At 35.5% G+C, this 24,349-nt stretch overlaps 1 protein-coding gene across 3 annotated transcripts in view; it reads left to right on the forward strand.

Moving 5' to 3' along the window:
• eEFSec (eukaryotic translation elongation factor, selenocysteine-specific) overlaps window positions 1-24,349 on the forward strand; it is a 101,472-nt gene that overhangs the window by 12,105 nt on the left and 65,018 nt on the right. For 2 of the 3 annotated variants that reach the window (XM_090400152.1, XM_090400136.1), the window contains exons 2-3: window positions 2,008-2,177; window positions 7,360-7,449. In XM_090400152.1, the coding sequence (XP_090256278.1) occupies window positions 2,025-2,177; window positions 7,360-7,449 (243 nt within the window). In that variant the 5' untranslated portion in view covers window positions 2,008-2,024. The remainder of the gene's footprint in view (window positions 1-2,007; window positions 2,178-7,359; window positions 7,450-24,349) is intronic. The other variant, XM_090400144.1, reaches the window with a different exon arrangement.

Below are 24,349 nucleotides of genomic sequence, written 5' to 3' on the forward strand. Positions count from 1 at the left end.
TTAGTGTTATGATTTGCGGTTGTATGACATCAAAAGGTGTGGGCAGAATTTGTGTGATTAATGGGAATATAAATGCCCAAAAATACATAAATGAAATACTTGAGCCCAAACTGAAGCCTTCTGCATGTGATCTTTTCCAAGATAATGAAGCATTTATATTTCAACAGGATTCAGCTCCATGTCATGTTGCTGCTGTGTGCAAAAAAGTGGTTTCAAGATAATCATATTCCACTACTGGAATGGCCTGGGAATAGCCCAGACCTTAACCCAATCGAAAATCTGTGGAGCCGACTAAAGAAACTTGTTAGTCAGAAGCAACCCACTAATAAAACCCAATTAATAGAAGCAATAATTCAATCTTGGTTTCACATTATAACAGCTGCAGAACTAAAAAACTTGGTTCATTGTAAGGCCGTAATTAACACTAAAGGTTACCCAACTAATTTTTTTTGTATATCTCATTTTTTCTATGTGTTTCACTTTTCTTCTTTATAACTGCTGTTCTAATAAAAAATCCTTCATAAAGTTATTGCATTACATTCTTGATTAAATTATAATAAGTTTAGTTTAATCCTTTATCCAAGTGTGAGCAAACAAAGTTTGCGTCTGAAAGTATATTCAGGACTGAGCTAAGGTGGTGCAACACCAAAGCAACTCGTGGCAAAGGTGGAGAAAGCTATCATCACTCCTATTTCAATATCTCCCATAATGCAAAGCACATCTCCTTGCGGATATGTGTAATGCTATACATTAAGGCAAGGGCCACTACCCATACCGGTTTCGACCTTTATTGAGGTCTCGTCAGTGGGAGACAGGCCCAGTAGTGGAGACACCAAGGCAGAAGCAATCGAGGTCATCCCCACCTATAGGAGTTGCCAAAAGGTGTACAACCTTATTATTAAATTATTCCGGATTCAGAGAAAGATGTTGAGAGTTTATTTTTGTGGTGGTGTTGCACCACCTTAGCTCAGTCCTGAAGATACTTTCAGGCACAAACTTTGTTTGCTCACACTTGGATAAAGGATTAAACTAAACTTATTATAGTCTAACCAAGTGAAAATAAACTCTCTTCATTAAATTATCTTTCCATTGATATATAATTTTATGGTATTACACCAAAAAAATGAGCCACCAAACCTCAAAAATACACTTTTTCCAAAAGGTTTCCACAATTTTGGCCATTAGTGTGTATATATATATCTGATCCACAAATGAGGAGCTTATGATGAAGTGTATATTATGTCTGTAAACAACACATGCAGTTTACAGACATAATATACTGGTCCCAGCCTTATTTGCTTCAGCCATAATTCCATACAGCCAGGGCCATACTTATGCACAGTCATGAGGCTCTAGTTGGGGGCCAATTTAAGACCCCTGGAACACTTAAGCACCTCAGGCCCCACTCACCTTGAGGAAAAGTGTAAGTACAGCCCTGCATACAGTCCAGAAATGAAAAATTGTAAGACCTATAGTATGTTAATACTGTGCATGTGAGCAAGACCATAAGAAGAAAGGAGGAAACTGTTACATTTAAAAAAAAAAATTTTTTTTAATAGCTGAAGGTTATAATAATTGAGGAGGAGGATAGAGTGAAGAAGGATATTTCAAAAGAACAGGTGGAGAGAATAAAAGAAGAGGAAGAGAAGTTGGTTCATTAAGTTTCAAGCCAATTTTAAATGGATTTATGTTGACCAGCAGTTGCTCTACCTACAGTTTTAGAAGAAATTGGCAGCATGCCTAGTCATTTGTAAACATTTCCGCTTCTTTCTTTGTTGTTGTTCATTCATACCAGAAATCAAAGGTATATATGCAATTGCACAAAATTACCAGAAGCATTCGTTATAACAAAATATCAATGACATAATAGCCAAAAAAAAAAAAATATGGTGTTGGCATTTTACATTGACACTGCATTCATCATACTTTGTTCTGTTTGTTTCTTGTAAAGGAAACAATGAGATATAGTCTAAAATTTATATTATAAAGAATAATTTGTCATTTCAGGTGCACAGATAATTGATATGATAATGTTAGTTGTGGATATAACAAAAGGTATGCAAACACAGACAGCAGAATGTCTTATCATTGGAGAAATTACTTGTAATAAAATGATAGTAGTGCTTAACAAGATTGATCTTGTGGCAAATGAGAAAAGAGATGCTGTTATTGACAAGGTATGTATAATAATTGTCCAGAATTATAATTGTTACTTTCTGTTAATTTATAGTTTCATATTTGTTTTATTAACCATTCATTGAGGGGGGGGGGATCCTGGTCCAGTTGAATAATTGAGTCAAGAACTTCCAATATATATATACATACATGCATCTTCAAGGCCCACTCTTCCTAATTGGGTTGTGGGGGCAACAGCTGCAAGAGGAACTTCCAATGGTAACGATCCTTTGCCACCAAGCTCAGGTGTTCTGGTGGGATTCCCAAGTGTAAGGTTTTGGATATAATCTATCCAGCGAGTCCTTGGCCTTCCACGTGGCCTCATATATTTTTTTATTTATCAGCGAAAGGAGATTAAATGAAATTTTACAGCTATCTCCTCTCTGGTGTATAATCTACATCCAGTGCTTAGTGAAGTGCTTGAACTCTTGCACAAAATAAAGACCCTTAATTTCGATGTTCAGTTGTGTTGGATTCCCAGCCGCAATGGCATTAAGGGAAATGGCATTGCAGATGCAGTTGCTAAATCACTCATACTGTCTCCATCTACTGTTCAACAGTCCCTTATACTAACTACACAAGGTTATAAAATCAAAGTTAATTGCACAATGGCAATACTCATGACAGGAATCACTGACAAACAAATTATATGAGATTTAACCTGACATTAAGCACTGGCAGTCTATTAAACGTGTGGACAGACTTATGTGTTCTTCTTGTTGTAATTGCGGTCGTTGTATTAGTCTCGCGTATTGTGACAAACAGTGTTTTTGTGCTCTGAAGATGCTGGTTATAATACCAGCGAAATATCAGCATCAAGTTAATAAATCAATTATTTACTTAGTGTCTGTGTTCTATTATACCGTTAAAATAATAAACAACATGTTCGACGAACACATAAGTCTGTCCACACGTTTAAGGATTCTTCACGGAGACGATATCGTACGCAAGACACGACGATATGGTAAGTGGAAGTTGAAATTGGCGCGGCAACTAAACAGGTTAGCCTTCTTAAAGAGGTGCCGAGACACCAAATTAATACCGAACTGTTTTAAAATCAAAAACAAGTTCCACTCGGCCAAAGCCCAACGCATCTATAAACGAGCGAGTGTAGCGCTTCTACGCGAACAAATTAACACCACTCGCCTGGAATTAGCACAAGCAAATACAACCATCAGCGCATTACGAGAATCACTGCATAATATTCTAAATACTGAACTTTGGCAGATCTTAGAGAACATCACCGACGCAACGGCAAAAAAAGAATTCGACAGAGTTAAAAACCGGCACCAAAAGAAGTTCGAAAATCTACAACAACGGAACACCATACAACGACCGCAATTACAACAAGACCTCGTCGTTGTGAATCTATCGTCACTCACCTTAAGCAAAGAAGCCACAACTGCTTTAAGTCGAGGGCACAACTTTGCCGTAACTCCCAAGCAAGTTCCAAAAGCCGAAATAATGGCGTCCATCGAACGAGGAATTTACGACCTGCCTCCAACAATAGCTAACAACATACGTTTAGATGTGGCCAACATCCTAATCAAGTCCAAGCCTCCAAAAAGTAATATCCCACATAAGGAATTCATTGCTATAAAAGAGCTACACAACAACAGCCAGATTACCATAACAAAAGCAGACAAAGGAAATGCAACCGTGGTGATGGACACAACTGAATATGAAAACAAAATGCACACACTATTACAAGATCAGTCAACATACAAAATTATAGATCGCAATCCCACCAACACACAAAAGAATAAGGCACGAAAATTATTAAAAAAAGTCACTTCCTGGCCCAAAGACACAGTTAACAAACTCAAACCCTTCCATGTTAGAACACCGAGGATCTATGGATCACCAAAAATTCACAAACCAGGCACACCCCTACGCCCAATTGTGGACAGTATAAATAGTCCCACATACAAACTGGCTAGACATTTAGCAAAGCTACTAGCCACTCTCACTAACAATTCTCCCTCCTTTATCAAAAATTCAGCACACCTAAAAAGAATCTTACAACACCTCACCCTAAAAAGCTCAGACTTAATAGTAAGCTTTGACATCACTTCACTATTCACAAATGTACCACTAATAGAAACCCTCAATCTACTGAAGTCACACTTCCCCCCTGATATATTTGAACTATTCAAATTCACAATACATGCAGGATATTTCACATGGAAAGGGAAAATATACAAACAAATTGATGGGACAGCCATGGGCTCCCCCCTTTCTCCCCCCCTAGCCAACTTTTACATAGAACACCTGGAAAAACAAGCAATCAATACAGCCACTCTCAAACCAACACTTTGGCTACGCTATGTTGATGATGTGCTTGCCATTTGGCCACATGGCCCTGAGACATTGAAAACATTCTTAGCACATTTAAATAGCCAACACCCAAAAATCCACTTTACTATGGAACCGGAAGCCAACAACTGTCTGCCCTTCCTGGATACACTCATCACACGTCTCCCAGATGGTTCCTTATCATTTTCAGTTTTCAGAAAACCCACACATACAGGCAGATACTTACACAAACAATCACACCATCATCCTTCTCAACAATATGGCATATTAAAAACGCTAACCCATAGAGCGAGAGCAATCTGTTCAAATGATAAGGCTCTTACTGCTGAACTGACTCACTTACGCCACACCTTCTTGGCCAACGGCTACAATCCACAAAAAATAAACAAAATACTAAACACTCCTAAGAAACCCCTCCCACCATCCACCACAGAGAACTACAACAAAACAGTCACCATCCCTTACATTAAAGGCACATCCGAAAAGATCTCAAGAATTCTCATTAAACATAAACTACGCACTACATTCAGACCATGTAGCAAATTAGCCACCCTCATCCGCTCACCCAAGGACAGCATTCCTCCTTTATCACATCCAGGAGTCTACCAAGTACCCTGCTCATGCAATCAAGCCTACTACGGTCAAACAGGAAGAACTGTGAATATCCGCATCAGCGAACATAAACGATACGTCTGGAAATATCATTATGGGAAGTCGGGCCTAGCAGACCATGCTCTGGATACCCCTGCACACAGGATCAACTGGAAAAACACAAAAGTACTACACAGAAACCCATATAAATCAGAGAGATTGTTCTTAGAGGCGACAGAAGCCCTAAAACACACTCCAAATCTCAACAAATATGGCTGTATTAACTTGCCGAAGATCTGGGAGACAGTCATATTAAGGAAAAACTAGCACTTTTTTAGGACTCTAGCAATATATGATAGCGTTTTTTTTTTTTTTTTTCAGATAGAGGGCGCCAAAATCAGGACTCTAGTCTTTGTGTTGCTGCTACAATTTTGTTAATGTACACCATGTTGTTTTAGTCTCGCGTATTGTGACAAACAGTGTTTTTGTGCTCTGAAGATGCTGGTTATAATACCAGCGAAATATCAGCATCAAGTTAATAAATCAATTATTTACTTAGTGTCTGTGTTCTATTATACCGTTAAAATAATAAACAACACTGGCAGTCTAGTCAACATTAGGAACAGAAGAGAGGAAGTTGTTCTTACTTAGTTGTTCAGTAAATAAGAATGCGTGGAATGACTGTGACCACATAGGTCACAGTCATTCCACGAATTCTTATTTACTGAAGGCTGAAGATCCACCTACGTGTGGGAAATGCAACATCCATCTTACCATTAGTCATATTCTGGTAGAGTGCATGCGGTTCACATGAGGGAAATTACATTTTTACTTATTATTATTTTTATTACTTGACACCTCCAGGGAGTCCAAAGACTCATCGAGGAAGGACATCTACTCTACAGCTCTCTATCTCCACCATCCACCAACTACAATGAACCACAACTACACCAACGCCATCTACTGCCCACACTAGTATTTCCACAGACAATCACAGACATCCAACCCCATGGCGGGATTTGAGCCCACAGTCTTTTGACTGGATAGCGGATATGCTAACCACTTATCTGGCCAAGTCCTATACACTCAGCCAGATGTTATCAGACAGACAGATTGTAAAAATTTTTAGATTTTTAAAAAACATTAATTTATTCAAAGACATTTGATTTATGGATTTGTATATGTGTAGATGCCGCATTGTAAATACTAAACTTTGTACATACATACATTTCATGTATGAGAAAACTGCCTTAGATCGTCAAAAATATTAAAAAAGAAAAGAGAGAGCATATGGAACATAAGCCACTTTTCTTACATGCTCTCACACAGTAAGGAAATTTTTAGTTGCAATTATGAATATGATTTTGATCAGTCAAATGTGAACACTATATTTTTACTTTTCTCATCCCCCCCCCCATGATTGCATTATTTTGGGTAACATTTTGTAATCACTTTTTTTTAATAACACCTTTTATTTCCTTATAGGGAGTAGGTGAGGCCTTGAAACCCTAAGTAGACTGAGCACCAGTAGCGAATCAGAGAGAGAGAGAGAGAGCTGGCCCATGACTATCACTAACGATAGGCAGCCGCTGATGAAGAGTCCGGCAAACAAGTACTGTCATCTCTTGATACCTAACCCTAACAGGATATGTTACTGTCTGAAATAATGTGGGTCCTACAGTCGATTTTCTTGAGTTTACAGGACGAAAAACCCGTGTTTTGGGGAGAAAAATCTCACTTGCTCGTTCCAGAGATCAACTAACTCGGGAACTGGTCAAAGAAAGGCTTAGAAAAAGTTCCTCCAGTTGACGACGAGACTTGAAGTATAAGTCTATCTTTGGATGGCCTAGCACAGAGGATGCAAGCATCACTTCCACTGAGTACACAGGCCTTTTTTAAAAATAAGCTAACACCTTATTACCTTAATGCCTTATTTCTTTAACATTTTGTAATCAGCAACATGAAAATCAGTCTTGGCACCTTTGCTTGGCTTTTTTAAATTTCACAAGTTTACTTAACATTTTTATGCTGCAGTTTTTTTTTAGGGTTGCTTTATCCTATCTTAGCAAAAATTAATCTTAGCAAAGATTAAAAAAAAATTAACTCAGTGGAGTTTACTCTATCATTCACTTCTTTTTAATGTATATGCAATGTTGTGTGGAATTTCATATGTAATTTAGTATTCAGAATTACCCGTCATGTATATAATTTTTTCTAATGAAAATTTTGAAAATATTACTTTTTAAACTTTCTAAATGATGTTTTGTTTTTAATTAGATGACTAAGAAGATTCAAAAAACCTTAGCAAAAACAAAATTTTGTAAGACACCAATTATATCAGTAGCTGCCAAACCTGGGGGACTTGATGTAAGTGGTTGTATATATTCTCAGGTGGAAAGATTGTACAACTGACATTCATGTAATTTCATGTTAAATATAAATTAATTATTACTGATTCATGATTAAGAGCAGTCATGTATCTCTTTAATTTTATTATGAATAATGCAACGGGGAGTTGTTAATTTCCATCACACACATAAAGATGTTTTTTCCTAATGTTTATTCCCCACAAATCCTTTTTTGTACATTTTATGAAATTTGCATTTTTGAAGTAGCATACTCTAATCTTTTTATATAATAAACCAAAAAAAAAAAAAAATCGGCTAACGCCTTTTATTCCCGTATACGGGAGTAGTCGAGGCCATTTAGCCCTATCTAACTTTTGGAGACTGAGTGGGCAGTTCAATCTCCACCGGTAACCAATCAGAGATAGATGGCCCAACGCTATCACTAATTAAGCGGTACGCAGTGAAGAGAGAGACGGCTCAAATGTGCCGCCATCTCGTGGTCCCTAACCCTAACACAATATATTTTAATGTCTGAAATAATGTGGGTTCTACGGTCAATTTTCTTGAGTTTACAGGATGAAAAACCCGAGTTTCCGGGAGGAAAAACCCGCTTGCCCGTGCCAGAGATCGACTAACTCGGGAACCGGTCGAAAAAAGGCTTAGAAAAATTTCCTCTAGTCACCGACTAGACTCGAAACCAAGTCTTCCTTCGTGCGGCCAAGCGCCGTGGTGTGCAAACGCCACATCCACTGAGCTACACAGGCTCCTTTATATAATAAACCAGTTAATAAATATTAATCTACAGGTATTACCAAATAGTTAGTACTAAGACCTCATAATGGAAAGCTCACAGTAACCATTATTCACACAATGCCTGTCATACCCCTTCTTAAACTCATTCACTAACAGAATATTTACATCCACCAGTTGCCAAGCAAAAGAATTTAGGTTTTATACCAAGCATGCTCTTCCCCCCCCTTCTGCATTGCTTTGAACACTTTCCCCTTGCATCTGTTCTGTAAAACCCTAGCACAACTTATATGTTCCTATCATGTTGTTTATTATTTTAACGGTATAATAGAACACAGAAACTAAGTAAATAATTTTGTTGAAGTACACCATGTTGTTTTAGTCTCGCGTATTGTGACAAACAGTGTTTTTGTGCTCTGAAGATGCTGGTTATAATACCAGCGAAATATCAGCATCTAGTTAATAAATTAATTATTTACTTAGTTTCTGTGTTCTATTATACCGTTAAAATAATAAACAACATGTTCGACGAACACATAAGTCTGTCCACATGTTCCTATCATATCCTCTCTTTTCCAAGTTATCAGATAGTTTTTATAACCCACAGATCTGAAGCCATTTTCTCCTTCTGGAGCCTCTTCACCACTTTCTCATCCTCAAGATCTGAACACACTAGTCCAAATCAAAAGATAATAACTTCCTTATCTCTGCTTGCCAGTGTGTTCACCATCCATATGAGCCATGGATCACTTGAGTGTCAAAGCTATTTTGTCTACTTTTGTAGTATGTTCTCTGAACATCAGCTTCCTATCTGGTGCACATCCAAATCTGTTGCCTCACAAATTTCCTTCATTTCATTTCTGATAACATAGTGCATAGCTTGTAATCTTTTCATCCCAATGTGCATAAACTTATCCATCTCCCTCTTTGCCGCCTATTATCCTCCCAGTTTATAATATGATTTCATGCAGTATTCTGTCAAATGCCTGTCCTAAGTCCAGCCACTTCATCTATCCATTTCTCATCTGTTCAAGATGGTTTGAGTCCCCTGATTAGGGGCCTTGGGCAATGTAATGTAGCTAGTTTGCCATTCCTCTGTTGTATCCCTGTAGAGATAAATAAAAAGTCTGTAGAACTGTGTTTTCATGAGACCAATTTGCCTGTTTTGAGGAATGAAAAACTTTCTACCTCCATGTGAGACCAGCTAACTCACCATTGGATTGAAAAGACCTGATGAAGGTTCCTCACATGCTAGACAGGATTATGAACCTGGATCTTTTCAATCATAGGGCTTGTCTATACCAAGTAAGCTACAAAGGCTTTAGCTACTTCAAGCCATTTCCTTTATCTATCTTGGCTGTCACTTATTAAAGAAAATGAATAAATTACTGAGACAAGACTTTCCCTTCACAAACATTCCTGAATTATGGCCTTATGCAACTTTTTCTTAACCACTCATGAGATAACTAACTGGTCTATAATTTACAACTTCTTTATAAGCCTCAGTTTTCAGAGATTCTGTCAGTGCTGAGAATTAAACTGGTCAGAGATATTGCCAATTCTCTAGCACTTATATATATATATATATATATATATATAATGTTCCAATATAATTCTCTATCTGTGTTTGCATTGAGATTTCATAATATCCTAAGCACCTGCAATTCATATTTCTTTTCTCGCATTGGGTCCATTTCACATCAGTTATTTCATTACTTTTTACCTGGTTGATATACCCTCGCAAAATGATTACTCAGTACTTCAACTTATTTTCCTTTACTTCTTTCACCTTCCTCCCTTTTTGTATTCATTACAGTTATCCTTCCATAATTATTCTTACTTTGTTTTACTCAGCATGTTCATATTGAAATTTCAGGAATAAACTACATAGACACAGGAATGAAATAATTAAGTATTTACAAACCTGATGTTTTGCCATCTCAAGCTAGCATTATCAGAGGCATTTTTTTAAAATACACATTCATCAGAGACTATAATTACAATGACGTCCAGAACAAGGACACTGACATGCATGCATGGAAGGAGCTGTGGTGCTTTCTACAGTGATGTTTCATGGTTATTGTTAAAGCAGATATTGTTATAAGTTACTGAACTGCAACAGAAATAATGATGTAATTCTACATGAAGTTTGATGCACTAGCATAAGTTTTGTAGCACATGAGCCTTTTCTAGGTACAGTCTCTTTGATTTAAATCAAGATCTGTGTAGTAGCTTTGCTTTTTTTCACTTGATGAAATGGTTTTCATCTAAGACATGTTAGGCAAGTCCAATTTTTGGTGGTCCATCCTGTTTGTCCAAAGTACTGGATCCCACATTGACAGAAGATACTGTAGATACCTGGGAAGGAGAGAGATTTTTCACCTCCATTGCTGACTTATACACAGCATCCTTTGAAATGTTAGTGCTTAATTCAGCTCCACTCAGGCTGTGGTATATAGACAATGTCTTTGTCATTTGGCCACATGGTCCACAGCTCTTTCCAACTTTTTGCAAGTCCTCAATAATATTCACCCCTGAATCAATCACTGTTGAAGAGGAAAAAGAAGGGACTCTAGCCTTGTTTAGTCTATCGGAAGCCCCCCCCCCCCCCACATACACACACACATGCAGGCAGATACTTACATGCTACTTTACATCATCCTGCCCAAAATTGGATTATTCAAAACTTTAGCTTCCAGGACAGAGCAAATTTCGTCCTCAGGATGGGCAGTGCATCTGAAACAAGAGGCTCTACTTACATCTAATGAACAGAACGGTTGCAACAAAAAACCTCACTAAACTTTCTAAAAAACACGCCCCCCCAACCTGACTATAGATACACCATATCCTTACCTTATATCACAAGTATATAAGAGATAAACTAGGTTTGCTCTTGAAACACAAAAGCAGAACACATGATACACCTCTGGACGAAGTCTCTGATTTCCTCAGATAAATTAAGGATCACCAGAACCTCTCCCCTTTACAGGTGTCTACAGAATGTGGGATCTAGTATTTTGGACAAACAGTATAGTCCACCATTACCAGAAGAAAAGAAAGAACATAAAAATCATATTCAGTAGAGAACAACCAAAAAGTGGACTAACCTAACATGCCTTAGATCAGGGTTTCTCAAACTTTTTCTATGATGGAACACTTCACAAATCCAGAAATTTTCATGGAACACCTTGGTTATTTTGTAATGTATTAATTAATAATTAATTGGTGATTTAGCTGATTTATTAATTAATAATTAATTAAGCATCAATTAAGCCATCATTAAATTAATTTGTGCTGATTTTCATTGACATATCCTATTCTGATCAACAAAAATTTATATTATAAGTACTTACGAGCGAATACAGACTTTTTCTTCTGTGTGCTGGTTTTGTAGGGTAGGTAAATATAAATAAATAAAATAAATGAGTAAATCTAAGTGTTAAGAAAAAACAAACATTTATTGTCAAATGTTAATTATTAAAAACAAAACACATAAAAATAGTAAAATAAACTAGAGTAAATACACATACAGGGTGTTCGGGATAAATTTGACAGTTTCGTAAGGAAAAAGAAAATCTTCTTTGTATCTATTAAATTTAATGAATTGACAAAAAAACATTACAGGCAGAGTTAATTACAATACTATCAACAAGATTTACTCAAAATAACCACCATTAGCATCGATCACAGCTTCAATTCTGCTTCGGAACCTCGAACAAGCTGATGCTACAGTCTCCCTGGGAAGGGCCGCAAAAACTGTTTTAATTTTATCCATTAACTGGGCTTTTGTATTACTGGAAGTGCGATTGGTGTCTTTTTCAACTGCGCCCCATACAAAATAATCCATGGGGTTAAGGTCTGGGGAGTTTGGAGGCCAAACATTTGGACTGGTGAAGTCGTAGAAATTTTCAGACAACCATTTTTGACTTTTCCCAGAGGTGTGGCAAGGGGCCGAATCCTGCTGCCATACATACGGCCTACCATTGGCTACCCTTGTTATCCAGGGCTTGACTACAGTTAGCAACTCCACGAACAAAGCCCGAATTCCAATGCCAGGGTTCTTCAACACCTGTTCCTGCAGATTTGCGAGGAATTCTGCTGTACGAACGCAATCAGATCGTCTGCTAGGGATCTTTCTTCTTGCTACATCCTCGTAGTCACCATTGCAAGTCTCTAGTTCATGCCTGATTGTTTTTACTGTATTCAGGGAGCATTGGGCAGCAGTCGTAATATCCTTATTTTGATGGCAGGCACGAATCATCATGATACAAGTTATTCTCTTCCATGATTCAGGTGGGTTCCAGCTATCTATCCTTTCTGACATCTTGTATATGAATGAAGAAGGGTCCAAACTTTTAAATGAAGAGAAGTATGTGTTAATACATGTAACTTACGGAAAAATATAATTAATTATAAATATGTCAAATTTATCCCGAACACCCTGTATATTGCAAATTAAGTTCTTAATGACCTCAATGTTTTTGGATTCTTTTGATATCAGGCACAATATTAGAAAGTTGAATTCTCATATTTAGTGTAGCGTCGAGTCTGTTCCTTGACTTAGATTTGGTTGCAGCATAATATAAAAATCCTGCCTCGCATAAATATGTCGTTGTAAAAGGAAGTAAAACAAGAATAGCTAGTTTTGACACGCTGGGGTACTCTTCTGTTAAATTTGTCCAGAAATCATTTAGTGGCAGTTCCTTATAATAAATTTAGTATAATCCTTTATCCAAGTGTGGGCAAACAAAGTTTGTGCCTGAAAGTATCTTCAGGACTGGGGTAAGGTGGTGCAACACCAGGGCAACTCCTTGCAAAGGTGGAGCAAGCTACTAACACTCCTAACTCAGTATCTCCCATAATGCAAAACACATCTCCTTGCGGATATGTATAATGTTAGTTTCGACCTTTATTGAGGTCTCTTCAGTGGAAGCCAGGCCCTACTTGGGCTCGAAGATGGCATCACAGTGGGAGCCTGGCTCCCACTGAAGAGACCTCAATAAAGGTCGAAACTAACATTAGACATATCCGCAAGGAGATGTGTTTTGCATTATGGGAGATACTGAGTTAGGAGTGTTAGTAGCTTGCTCCACCTTTGCAAGGAGTTGCCCTGGTGTTGCACCACCTTACCCCAGTCCTGAAGATACTTTCAGGCGCAAACTTTGTTTGCTCACACTTGGATAAAGGATTAAACTAAATTTATTATATTCTAACCAAGTGAAAAATAAACTTTCATCATCAAATGACAGTTCCTTGTATTTTTGTTTTAAATCAGGATCACTAATTAAGTCAATTAGATTTTCATAATCACTTACGCTGAAGCCTGCTGGTTTAGCTGTCACTGTAAATGGATTCAGAACCGAGGAATTTTTCTCACTGGATTTTGGAAAATATTGCGAAAGGGTTGATTGTAAGTTATGTTAGTGTTCTAAAATTACGTTAGAAACTTCTTCATTTACTTTAGAATTTATTTCAGTCAAAACTTCATGCAAGGTGAGAAAACAATCAAAATTATTCTGTTCAACTGTAGAAATCCAGAATTGCAGCTTCCTATCAAAAGATGCAATTTTATCTCTCGTATTAAAAATTGTAATATTCTTTCCTTGTAATGATAAGTTAATTTCATTGTAATTAGTAAATATCTGCCAGATACGTAAGACTCATCAACTATGAAGAATTTCTTAATAATTTAATAAAATTTTGTCCTAAATTATGTGACATCAGGAAGACCATTAACCATGGCCCCCCACAAGGGTAGGGCTGACAAGGCTCTAGCCTGGGGCCCATCTTGTTGGGTCGGCCAGTTAAGTGAGACTAACAAAAGACAAAAAGAAACTTTATAAAATAAGAATGAATATGTGCTGAGAGGGACTACTAAATTTTGCAATCGTTTCCAACCCATTATCCATCTTTTCAGACTCATGGTTATGCTTCTGAACTTCCCATTTGAAAGGATTTACTTTATTTTTCGTTTCTCGTTCACCTGTCTCGTTTTCTGTGTATGCCATCGTTTAAATGCCGACGCTATCCCGATGTTACCAGTACGCTACCCTACCAGTGCATATGCTACAGATGCTGAGAGAATTTTATTTTATTCATAAAAGAGAAAGCTTTATTTGATAGTTTTAGTTGGCTAAGTTGATCTCAAGAAACTGAAAATTTTCTACAAAATTCTTTATTTGAGAAGAATTTGTCTTATTTGAATTAAAATTTTGCTAGTTAGTGAGTAAAAGAAAATATAATGCTTTTTTTTAGTTATGATTTTTTTGTATGAAACAAACTTTTTTTTCTTTTCCAGATCATACAAATTTGAGATATTAAAAATATTTAAATAAATTGCTCTTAAGCAAGCAAAGACGTTCTAGTTAAAATAAATAAAATCCCAATGTCTGATTCAAAGTACAAACATAAGTCCGGAGATCAGAAGAGGAAACTTAAATCCGAGAGAGAGAGAATCGAAAGCATTACGAGGTTGTCAATTCATAACCAAATTTTTAAAATCTGAAAATGAAAAGGAGATAGTTCCTAGTACTGATCATAGTGAAGTGGTGATAATATTTGTGACATTGAAATCCACACAGAATATCAGTGTCAAATCGAAACTCATAAAGCAGTCGAAAGTCGAGCAACTGTTACATGTGAACCTCTTGCAATGGAAGAAAAGGCCGCAAGTGAAAAAAAAATCTGCAGGAGGAGCGACTATGAAAGAATATGATACAATATATGAGTAAGTTGATGCTTCAGTTGCAGGCCCTGTTGAAAAATCTGATATAAAATATGATGACCCTAGTATTTGGCTTAGAGTAATCGCAAACAACATGTGGCAAGAGACAGTACAAACTATCAGCTTTCAAGAATTCCAAAAGATTTATAAGGAATTGCCAAGAGATCTTAATGGTATGAAATTTCAATATTTTTTGCTCTATACGAAAACGAAAGATGAAAGAACAAGAGAACATTTTCCAAGAGAATGGTTAACATTGTGTGTATCGAAAGAAAATCTTTATTGTCTACCATGTCGTATTTTTTGCGACTCTAATAACAAAAACTTAAGCAGTTTAGCCAAGAAGGATTTTCGCCTAGAAATAAGCATTGTAAAAAGTTGTATGGTATGTTGCCTCTTCACGAAAATAGTGCCGAACACAGAAAACAATATCTGCCTTGGAAATCCCTTTTGCAGTCATTGAAAGGACATGGAATCGATAAAGACTTACAACTACAAATTCAATATGAAACAAATAAGTGGAGAGCACTTCTGTAATGGATTGGAGATGCAACGTTATTTTTATCATCCAGAGGTTTAGCATTTCAAGGAGAGAACACGAAGATTGGAGATGTTCATAATGGGAATTTCGGTATATTAGATATAACCAAGAACGACTTAATCCCCTAGCAGTTTTGTGCATCGAAAATCATTTGGCTAAGCTTTTGTGTTATCATTTAAACTAATTGATCCTGAGGAGCAATGTGTTGTGCTTAACCTGAGTGACAGGTAGGGGGCCTGCCAAAAATCCTGGCCCCGGGGGCCCGCTTCAGGATGTGGGGGGGGCCCTGCCATTAACTCACTACGAAGTTCAAAAAGCCTCAATAATGCTTTTCCTCTAGATAGCCATCTCACTTCAGTTTGTAATAAAAGTGTGTTATGTGCACTACCCATTTCATCGCACAAAAGTTTAAATAATCTGGATTGAAGTGGTTGAGATTTTACATAGTTGATCATTTTTACGGCTTCATCCAAAATAGTTTTTAAATATGTAGCAATTCTTTTTATTACCAGTGCTTGTCTATGCAAAACTCGACTTTTGGTGGCTCTTGTAGCTACTTGCAGGATACGTGTTACAACTCCCTTCATCTTTCCTACCATTGCTTGAGCACCATCTGTACAAATATCAATTCACTTCTCCCAACCGATTTCCTGTTTTGTAATATAATTATTAATACAGTTGAATATATCTTCTCCGGTAGCTTTTTCTTGTAGATATTCGCACATGAGTAAATCTTCTTCAATACTTTTATCAAATATGTAAGAACAAACACTAGTAATACAGCAAGTCCTGCGACATCTGTAGATTCATCCATTTGCAATGAATATTCACTGGAAAGTCTAAGTCGATGAATTAGCTCTTTCTGATGCGGCGTGAAACAGTATCATTTGATAATTATACTGCATCTATTTTTTTAGCAACCTGCTTGTTTAGCATGCATGATACAATGTTTTTCACACAAGATTTAATGAGCGTCTCACCAATTGTATGAGCTTCGCCATGAAGTGCAATGCGGTAACTCACGCAAAAAGATGCCTCTGTTGCATTTTCAGTTGTAGCAATTGTAGCCATTTGAAGTTTAGATTTTTCTAGTGAGTCACGTCGTCTCTTAAAAAATGTATATCTTTTCCTTTGTAATCAGTGTGTTTCGTTTCGAAGTGCCTACGAAGTTTAGCTGGAGCCAAAGAACTGTTTACTAGTATTTTATTACATAAAACACACATTGCATCAGGAGCATGTATATTGCCAATACATGTAAATCCATAATTTAAATAACTTTCATGGTACTTCCGTTTTGGTCTGTTCTTAGATGACTCTTGTTCTTTAATATTAGCTTTTGAAGAAACCACAGTTTGTAATTCCATATACGAGTAGACATGTCAGCAGAAGTACTTGCTCCTCCTTGTGTTAAAGTTCCTATCTTTAAACAATAATCCATGGGTAATTTTTGAATAATATTCAAATTCCAATATTTGTTAGAGCTATAATAAAAACAAATAGAATTGTGTTGTAAAGGTAACTTTAGTATGAAAACCAATAAGATTATAAATAAGAAATGTCGAATAATATAAAAGTAAATGAATAATGCAAAATAGTAAAAAAAGATTGCAACACACAAAAGTAAATATGAATTGTAACAATACTTGTAAGAAAAGTACTAAACCGTGTCAAATAATGTAAAAGCAATTGTAATAAGAATGATTTGATAAAATGTTCAGTAACAAAAATTAAACAGTTCGAAATAAATCAGATATATTAATTATAAAATTAGTTAAATTTTATAATTAAATTATAATTTTATTATTAAAGAGTAAGAAGAATTCTTTTTTTAAAAGCCACCTCGCCTACTCCCTATATACAGGAATAAAAAGGCGTTAGCTGATTTTTATTTTCCTAGGGCCCGGTCCCTACAAATTTACTCGTAAACACCTTTCCAAAATTTTTTAAAGATCATACATTAACATAAGCATTAATAATTAATTATGGCATAATCTTAAAGGGTATTAGTACACTTACGTATATGGTGTGGCATGTTGACAAATATAAAATTACATTTAAATTAGTTATCAATCACTGGACTAATGAAATCTTGTAGCATGTTGTAGTTTCCTCAGGCAAACATCATTAAATTGATTTGTGCCGATTTTTATTGACATACCCCATTCTGATCACCAAATATATTTATAATATTATTATAAGTACTTATGAGTGAATGCAGACTTTTTCTCCTCTGTGCTGGTAGTTTTCCCCTCCTTTTGTACATCCTGGAGATCTTTGTAGGCTTGAGGTAGATGACTCACTATCTATTCCGTCACAAACACCTTCAATAAGAGATTTCTTAATACCAAAATTAAACAAAATGCCTTGTCTTTTATTCATATTAGATTTAAATCTGTATTCCTATTACTTTAAAAAAAAATCAAGGCACTCTGGTTTCAGAAAACAATCACTTACACACTGCAATACGAACTTGCGAAGAAAATATTAAGTATTGATAAGATATGAGAACCGGATATAGACTACCTTGATGTTCAATGGAAAAATTTCAGTGGAAAAATTTTCTTTATACTTCCTTGCTGATTGGTCACTAACATTTGCAACACAGATATTATTTCTTTCAGTTTTGAGAAGAGAGGATATGTCACTTATTGTTGTAATGGGCTTGCAGGCAATTTTTATGACCAGTCATAAACAGCGGTATTCCCTTTTCCAAATGTAGAAAGGTTTCGATGTGAAAATTAACGATACATAGATGTTATTAGGCGTTCTGGGTATGAACTTTTCGACATATTCACGAATATTATTCTCCTCAGAATATTTCTACTATAAAATATTTATTCATGAAAAATGCTTAGAAAATTAAAATGACAAATTCCAGAACTTCTCGTGGAACACCTATTCACCTTCTGCGGAACACAGTTTGAGAAACTCTGCCTTAGATGAAGACCATTTCATCAGGTGGAAAAAAGCAAAATTGCCACATGGATCCCATTTAAATCACAGAGACTGTTCCTAAAGGTGGCTCATATGCTACAAAGCAAAATTACCCATTGAACTGTAACAGAAATGATGGTGTAATTCAACATAAATTTTGGCATGCGCCATTCACATGATTGTCCTTGTTCTGGAAGCCATTGAGTGTATATCTTAAAAAATGCTTTTGATAATGCTAGCTTGAGCTGGCATAACTTGAAGTTGTAAATATTTAATTTAGTTGTGTCATTCTTGTTTGTCTATGTAGTTTATTCCAAAAATTTCAACATGAATCACCACAACTATTGAAATCTCAATATATTGAAGTTACTCACCACATAACAAAAAACTTCTTGCATCTAATTGCCTCTCAATGTATGAATTTTTTTTTCTTCCTTACTATGCTTGTTGCCTTTCTTACTTGGCAATCTCTTGTTTTCTCTCTTCTCGTGTATTGAAAAATTTCTTCTATGTGTAACCTATAAAATTCCTTTTGTAACTTATGTGTTTATGGCATATTTCCTATTTTCTACCCATCAGAATTTTGTAACCTAGAAAATTATCAGTCAATTTTTACAATGAGTATTCTACCTACAGTCTTGTGACCATTTCAATCATTCACCTGTGGATATCCTCTACCACTTTTCATCCTTAAGAATCCCAGGTGACCAGTTACATAGTATCTTAGATGTGGCAATGTCAGAGTGTTATAAAGAGGGATAATAACTTCCTTGTCTTTATTTGTCAGTGTGATCTTCAGCATATCTACTGAACCTTTGAGCCATTTTGTCCACCTTTTCAATATACCTTCTGAATTTCAACTCCTGTCTATCATACTCCAAATCCATAGGCTCATTAATTTCCTGCATTCTGCTTTCATCAGTGTAATACACAATTTGTAGTCTTTTCATTGTAAAAGTGAATAACTTCTCCATGGACTCTCCCCATGCTGTCATTCTTTTTAAATCATCATACAGCATATCTGCATCATCTTTATTAATTATTGTCCTCTCCATTTTAGCATTTGCAGCAAATAACTGATATCAACTGTATTTGTACATTAATGTACGAATTAAATAACCGTGAACCACATGCAGGGTCCTGTGACACTAGTGGTCACCTTTGTATTCCACATCACCATATAATTTGATTATTTTCCATTTCCAGTTTATACACTGACAGCTTATGATTTAATTATTGGGTTCAGCAGGTTTTTTTTTAATACACTAAATATGTAATCTTTTACATTTTCTTCACCATTTTTACTACCTATTGTTCATTTACAGCATATTGTAGGCATATTATAGGTCACTAAAGCAGCATGTGTTTATTTGTTTTATTTGGTACTATAGGTCTTTCTTTTCAGAAACTTCACATTATTGAAATGGGCATAATGTTTAGTATATATCAGTTAGTTTCTGAAAAATAAAAGTTGCTATTACCATATCAACAGCTTAAAAATTTGCATATCACATTTAATTTAACCTATTAATATGATTTTCTTTGAACTTCCAAGTAAAGAGACTAGTTTTCCCATGATAGTTGCACTAACTCAACATGCTTGCTCTTTATAGATACTATTATGAACTAATTGCTGATATGCATGCTCAGGGAGGGGGGGGGGGGTGAAGAATATCATGATAGTTCTACAGTTAACTTTACATTATAAACTTCCTGTTAACAGTTTTCCTCTTGATTAAGCTGGTTGTCAAAACACCAATTGATGGATCATGGACTTTTAAGGCACTTTTATCTTGGATCTCCCCCCCCCCCCTCTCTCCCCCAAATAGATCTTTTTTCTGCCATCTTGACATCAGATACCTGGTTTGTGTTCTTTTCTCTTCCATTTTACTTAAGCGATGCCATATTACCTTAGATTAGCTCTGCTTACACATCATTGAATGCTAACAGTGTCAAGCCCTTCCTAATGTCTTCATTTTTCATATGATTAATTGTTTCATTTCTGACTCAACCCTCAGGCCCATAAGTTAAAACTGATCTGAACACTTGTAGATATGCTGCTGTGTTTTATCTAATTTTTCTTATTCCATATCAATTAATTCAGCTGGCTTCTGGCCATATAAACTTTTCCAAATATATTATCTATCCCCAAATCTATTTTATTGTATTTATTTATTTTTTTTTTTGGTCTTCAATAAAAATTATACCTAAGTAGCTGAAGTGGTTTTTTTTTGTTGTTCTATAAGTTTTTCTATTCAGGATGTAGTTGATATTTTCCATATTCCAGCCTGTTTATTTTCATAGCTTTGGTCTTTTTACTGCTGATTTTTGTGTCGTTATTATAGCAGTTATTCAGCTTAGTTTAAACATTCTTTGAAGACCTGTACTGGATTTATTTAAGAGTAGAACATTATCTGCATAAAGTAGAGCAGCCTTTCTCAATTTTTTTACTCTAGATGAGCTCTTGAAATTTTCAGTTCACAGGAAACTCCCCACATAAAAATTATTATATCTTTATGTTTATTTATTTATATATTACTAGCTGAGCCCTCCTTCTTCACTGAGGTGAACTTATACTGCCAGCAGTTCACTTCAGGGTATTTACTTGAGCATTTGGTGCTGGTGCTTTCATCATAGTGTAGAATTGTGAGCATTATAACACTTCTTTATAAACAACAAAGAAGTTTCATCATCCTCAACAAAAAAATTAAATTCTCAGGACTGCTAACTCGATAACATGCTACATATAACTGCCCATGTCTGAAACATTCGCCTCTTAAATCTAAACCTGCATATCTAAGGATCTCTCCTTGGACTTTATTAATCGTCATTGCAAAGCAATAGAAATTATTGAAAATTTTATCTATTTGAATGCAAAAACACACATATTGGTTTTGAAAGAAAACTTCTCTATATCATGCCGTAGTGATGATTTCTTAAGGCAGGCATTCCCTTTGTCAGCCTTGGTTCGACGGGATATGATGGGCAGTGTTTGTTGAAAATCACTGGCAAATAAAACAGTTATTCCACTCATTCTTCGATCATTTGATCTCATTGTTCTGTTGACCACTTTAACAGATGTTTTATGGAACATACATTCATCCCAAACAATCAAAGAAACCTTTTGTAATATCACAATATTTAATAATCTTTAAAGGTAGCTGGTGCATAACTATAAACAACAAATAACACAATGACCACAGTAATTAACTTTGAAATTCATTTCATTAAAGTAATTACTGTGGTTATTGTGTGATTTGTTGTTTAATATCTAACAATAGAATTTAACAATATCTGGCAACAGAATAGTGACTAGATATTTGAGGTAGGTAAAAAAATAATTAATTAATCATAGCTCCATAATCTGGAGGTGTCCATCAATGAAAATGCACATGAACCATCTCTGGAGCATCCTCTATCTATTGGCGAAGAAATCATCAAAATCGGTCAGTTAGTTCTCGAGTTATAAGCAAATATCGAAAACAGACTTTGTTTTATATATATATATATATATATATATATATATATTAAAGATGCAAAGAAATTATATTCTTGGATTTAATCCTTTTTTCTTGACATCTTTAATTTATAGTGGAACCAAGTTAAAAAAAGCTTTAGACATGCACACACACACACACATATGCACATTGTTTGGAAATACATCAATGGACACCATAGTGTGAGGAATAAACAGCCATGGCTTTATTCCTCACACTATGGTGTCCATACAGTGTCCACCTTAATAAGATGTCCTCCTTTCACTGCAATGACTTTCTGCATTTCTTTGTAAAAAGTTCTACTGTTTTCTTTTTTTCCCCTCTTCTGGTGCATATGCTCTGATTATTGTTGTTATGTGATCTCTTAATGTTTTGAGTCTAATTTCTATTATTAGTCTTTAGTCCAGTAGTTATAATATGCAGTATTGTTCTTCATAGAATTGTGTATCATTATCATTCAGTTATATTTGAAAAATGGCTAATTGTAATTTTTCTTCATCTTAACAACCAGCATTCTAATATAAAATTCACTGCTGAACTAGAACGGAATAACTGCTTTCCGTTCCTGGATGTAATTCTTACACGATGCTCTGATAGATTTAAAATCTCTCTATATACAGAAAACCCACTCATACTAATAGATATCTGCACTGTCAATCTCATCACTTTCCACCACAAAAGCTCGGAACTATTTCTACCTTAGGACACAGAGCACGCTCTCTTTTAAATGAACCAGATGAGCTCCAAAAAGAAATTAATCACCTTTCTCTTATCTTTAAACAAAATGGATATTCTGAAAAAACGATTAAGAAATTTCTTCTGGATCCTCCTAGGCAGTGTACTATGGAAACTACTAATTTTAAACGTAGCATCTCCATCCCATACATTAGTTCAGTCTCCAATAAATTGGCTAAAGTCCTTAAAAATACATCAGGACGTTTTTCACTACACTTCCTAAATTCCGTTCTCTTATAAGCCATCCGAAGCCTATTCATCACAACCTAAAATATCCAGGTGTATACAAATTATGGTGCGATTGTAATATTGTGGACAGACTAACAAATCTATTGAACTACGTATAGAAGAACATAAGAGAGACATCTCCTATAAAAGATCACATGCATCTGCGCTATCCAGTCATGTTTTTTTTCAAATAATCCTAATGATGATCAACAAAGACACTTCATTTGCTGGGATAGATCAGAAAATATTTTTTGCTGTGATGATGAGTTTGAGAGAAAAATTGTAGAATCAAGGGAAATCCTGCTGAACCCTGTCCACTTAAACAACAATTTGAGTTATAACATCCCAGATAGCCATGCTGCAGTTATTCAATATTGGCGTTCACGTGAGCCTGCACGCACACTTGCAATAAACAATGGCACACCTGTTGGAACAACTTGAAAAAATACAACGTTTTTTTATGTATCAATTATGTGTGGCAATTTTTACCTGTAATTTCCAGTTTTTAGATACTTCAATGGTTATTACTATTCTTTTCCTTTATGATTACCTGAGGAAGGCTGTTATAAGCCGAAACTAGTTGTATTATTCTCATTAAAATCTTTATAAGTTATCTCAGTTTTTTAAGTCATTAAATCTATGTTTTAAAATGTATCACAACAACCGAGTAAAAGCCTATGATCACATATATATATACACCTAAACCTCTTTTTATGCGATAGATACGTTCCTAAAAATTACGCGTAAAAAGAACTACTGACTCCATAGAAAAAGTGAAGATTGGTTCCAAACCTGAAATATAAGCAAAATAATGAAAAAAAAAAAAAAAAACCATTAAATTCGTTAGGATCATAAGATTTTTATTTACATTTCATGGAGAACACACATACATATAATGAATTTTAATAACTTAAAAAAAAACATATTCATTTCAGTTGCTTGCTAAGGATTCTATAAACAAATTATGTTATTCGCTATCAGTTTCTGACAATAAACGCGAAAGCTTTTGTTTTCGTGAGACTGTAATATCACTAGAACTACTTGATATGGTATTATCGTCATCGACTTCCGCCTCAACTTGTGGAATTCTTCTTGTCATGTCTTGAACAAAAGTACCACTGGTTGTTTCAGTAGTTTTAGGCATGAAGCTCACGTGAAAACTTCCCAGCACGGTCTTCATTTGGATAATTTCGGGCAAAATAATTGCCTAAATTACTGGCCAGTTTAAGACCTTCTTTAATGTATATCAGCAAGCAATAAAAGTAGGATTATCTTGATGATTATCATTAACTTCTTCACTTTCAGGAGTCTCAGAAACAATCTCCACTATTTCGTCTTCGCTAAGAGGTTTTTCAATTAGCAATTCTTCGATATCTGCTGACGTAAAATCATCGAATCCTTCTCTGCCAATTTCACATGCCAAACTTATTATATTGGGGAATTCTGCAGTATGGTTGAAAGGAATAGGAGCATTCTCTTTAACACATGCGGGCCAAATAACTTTCCAGTA

Source organism: Typopeltis vanoorti, chromosome 1 (assembly GCF_054136105.1).
Source record: "Typopeltis vanoorti isolate ZY-2024b chromosome 1, IOZ_Tvanoo_1.0, whole genome shotgun sequence".
In the NCBI taxonomy this organism is placed as follows: domain Eukaryota; kingdom Metazoa; phylum Arthropoda; class Arachnida; order Uropygi; family Thelyphonidae; genus Typopeltis; species Typopeltis vanoorti.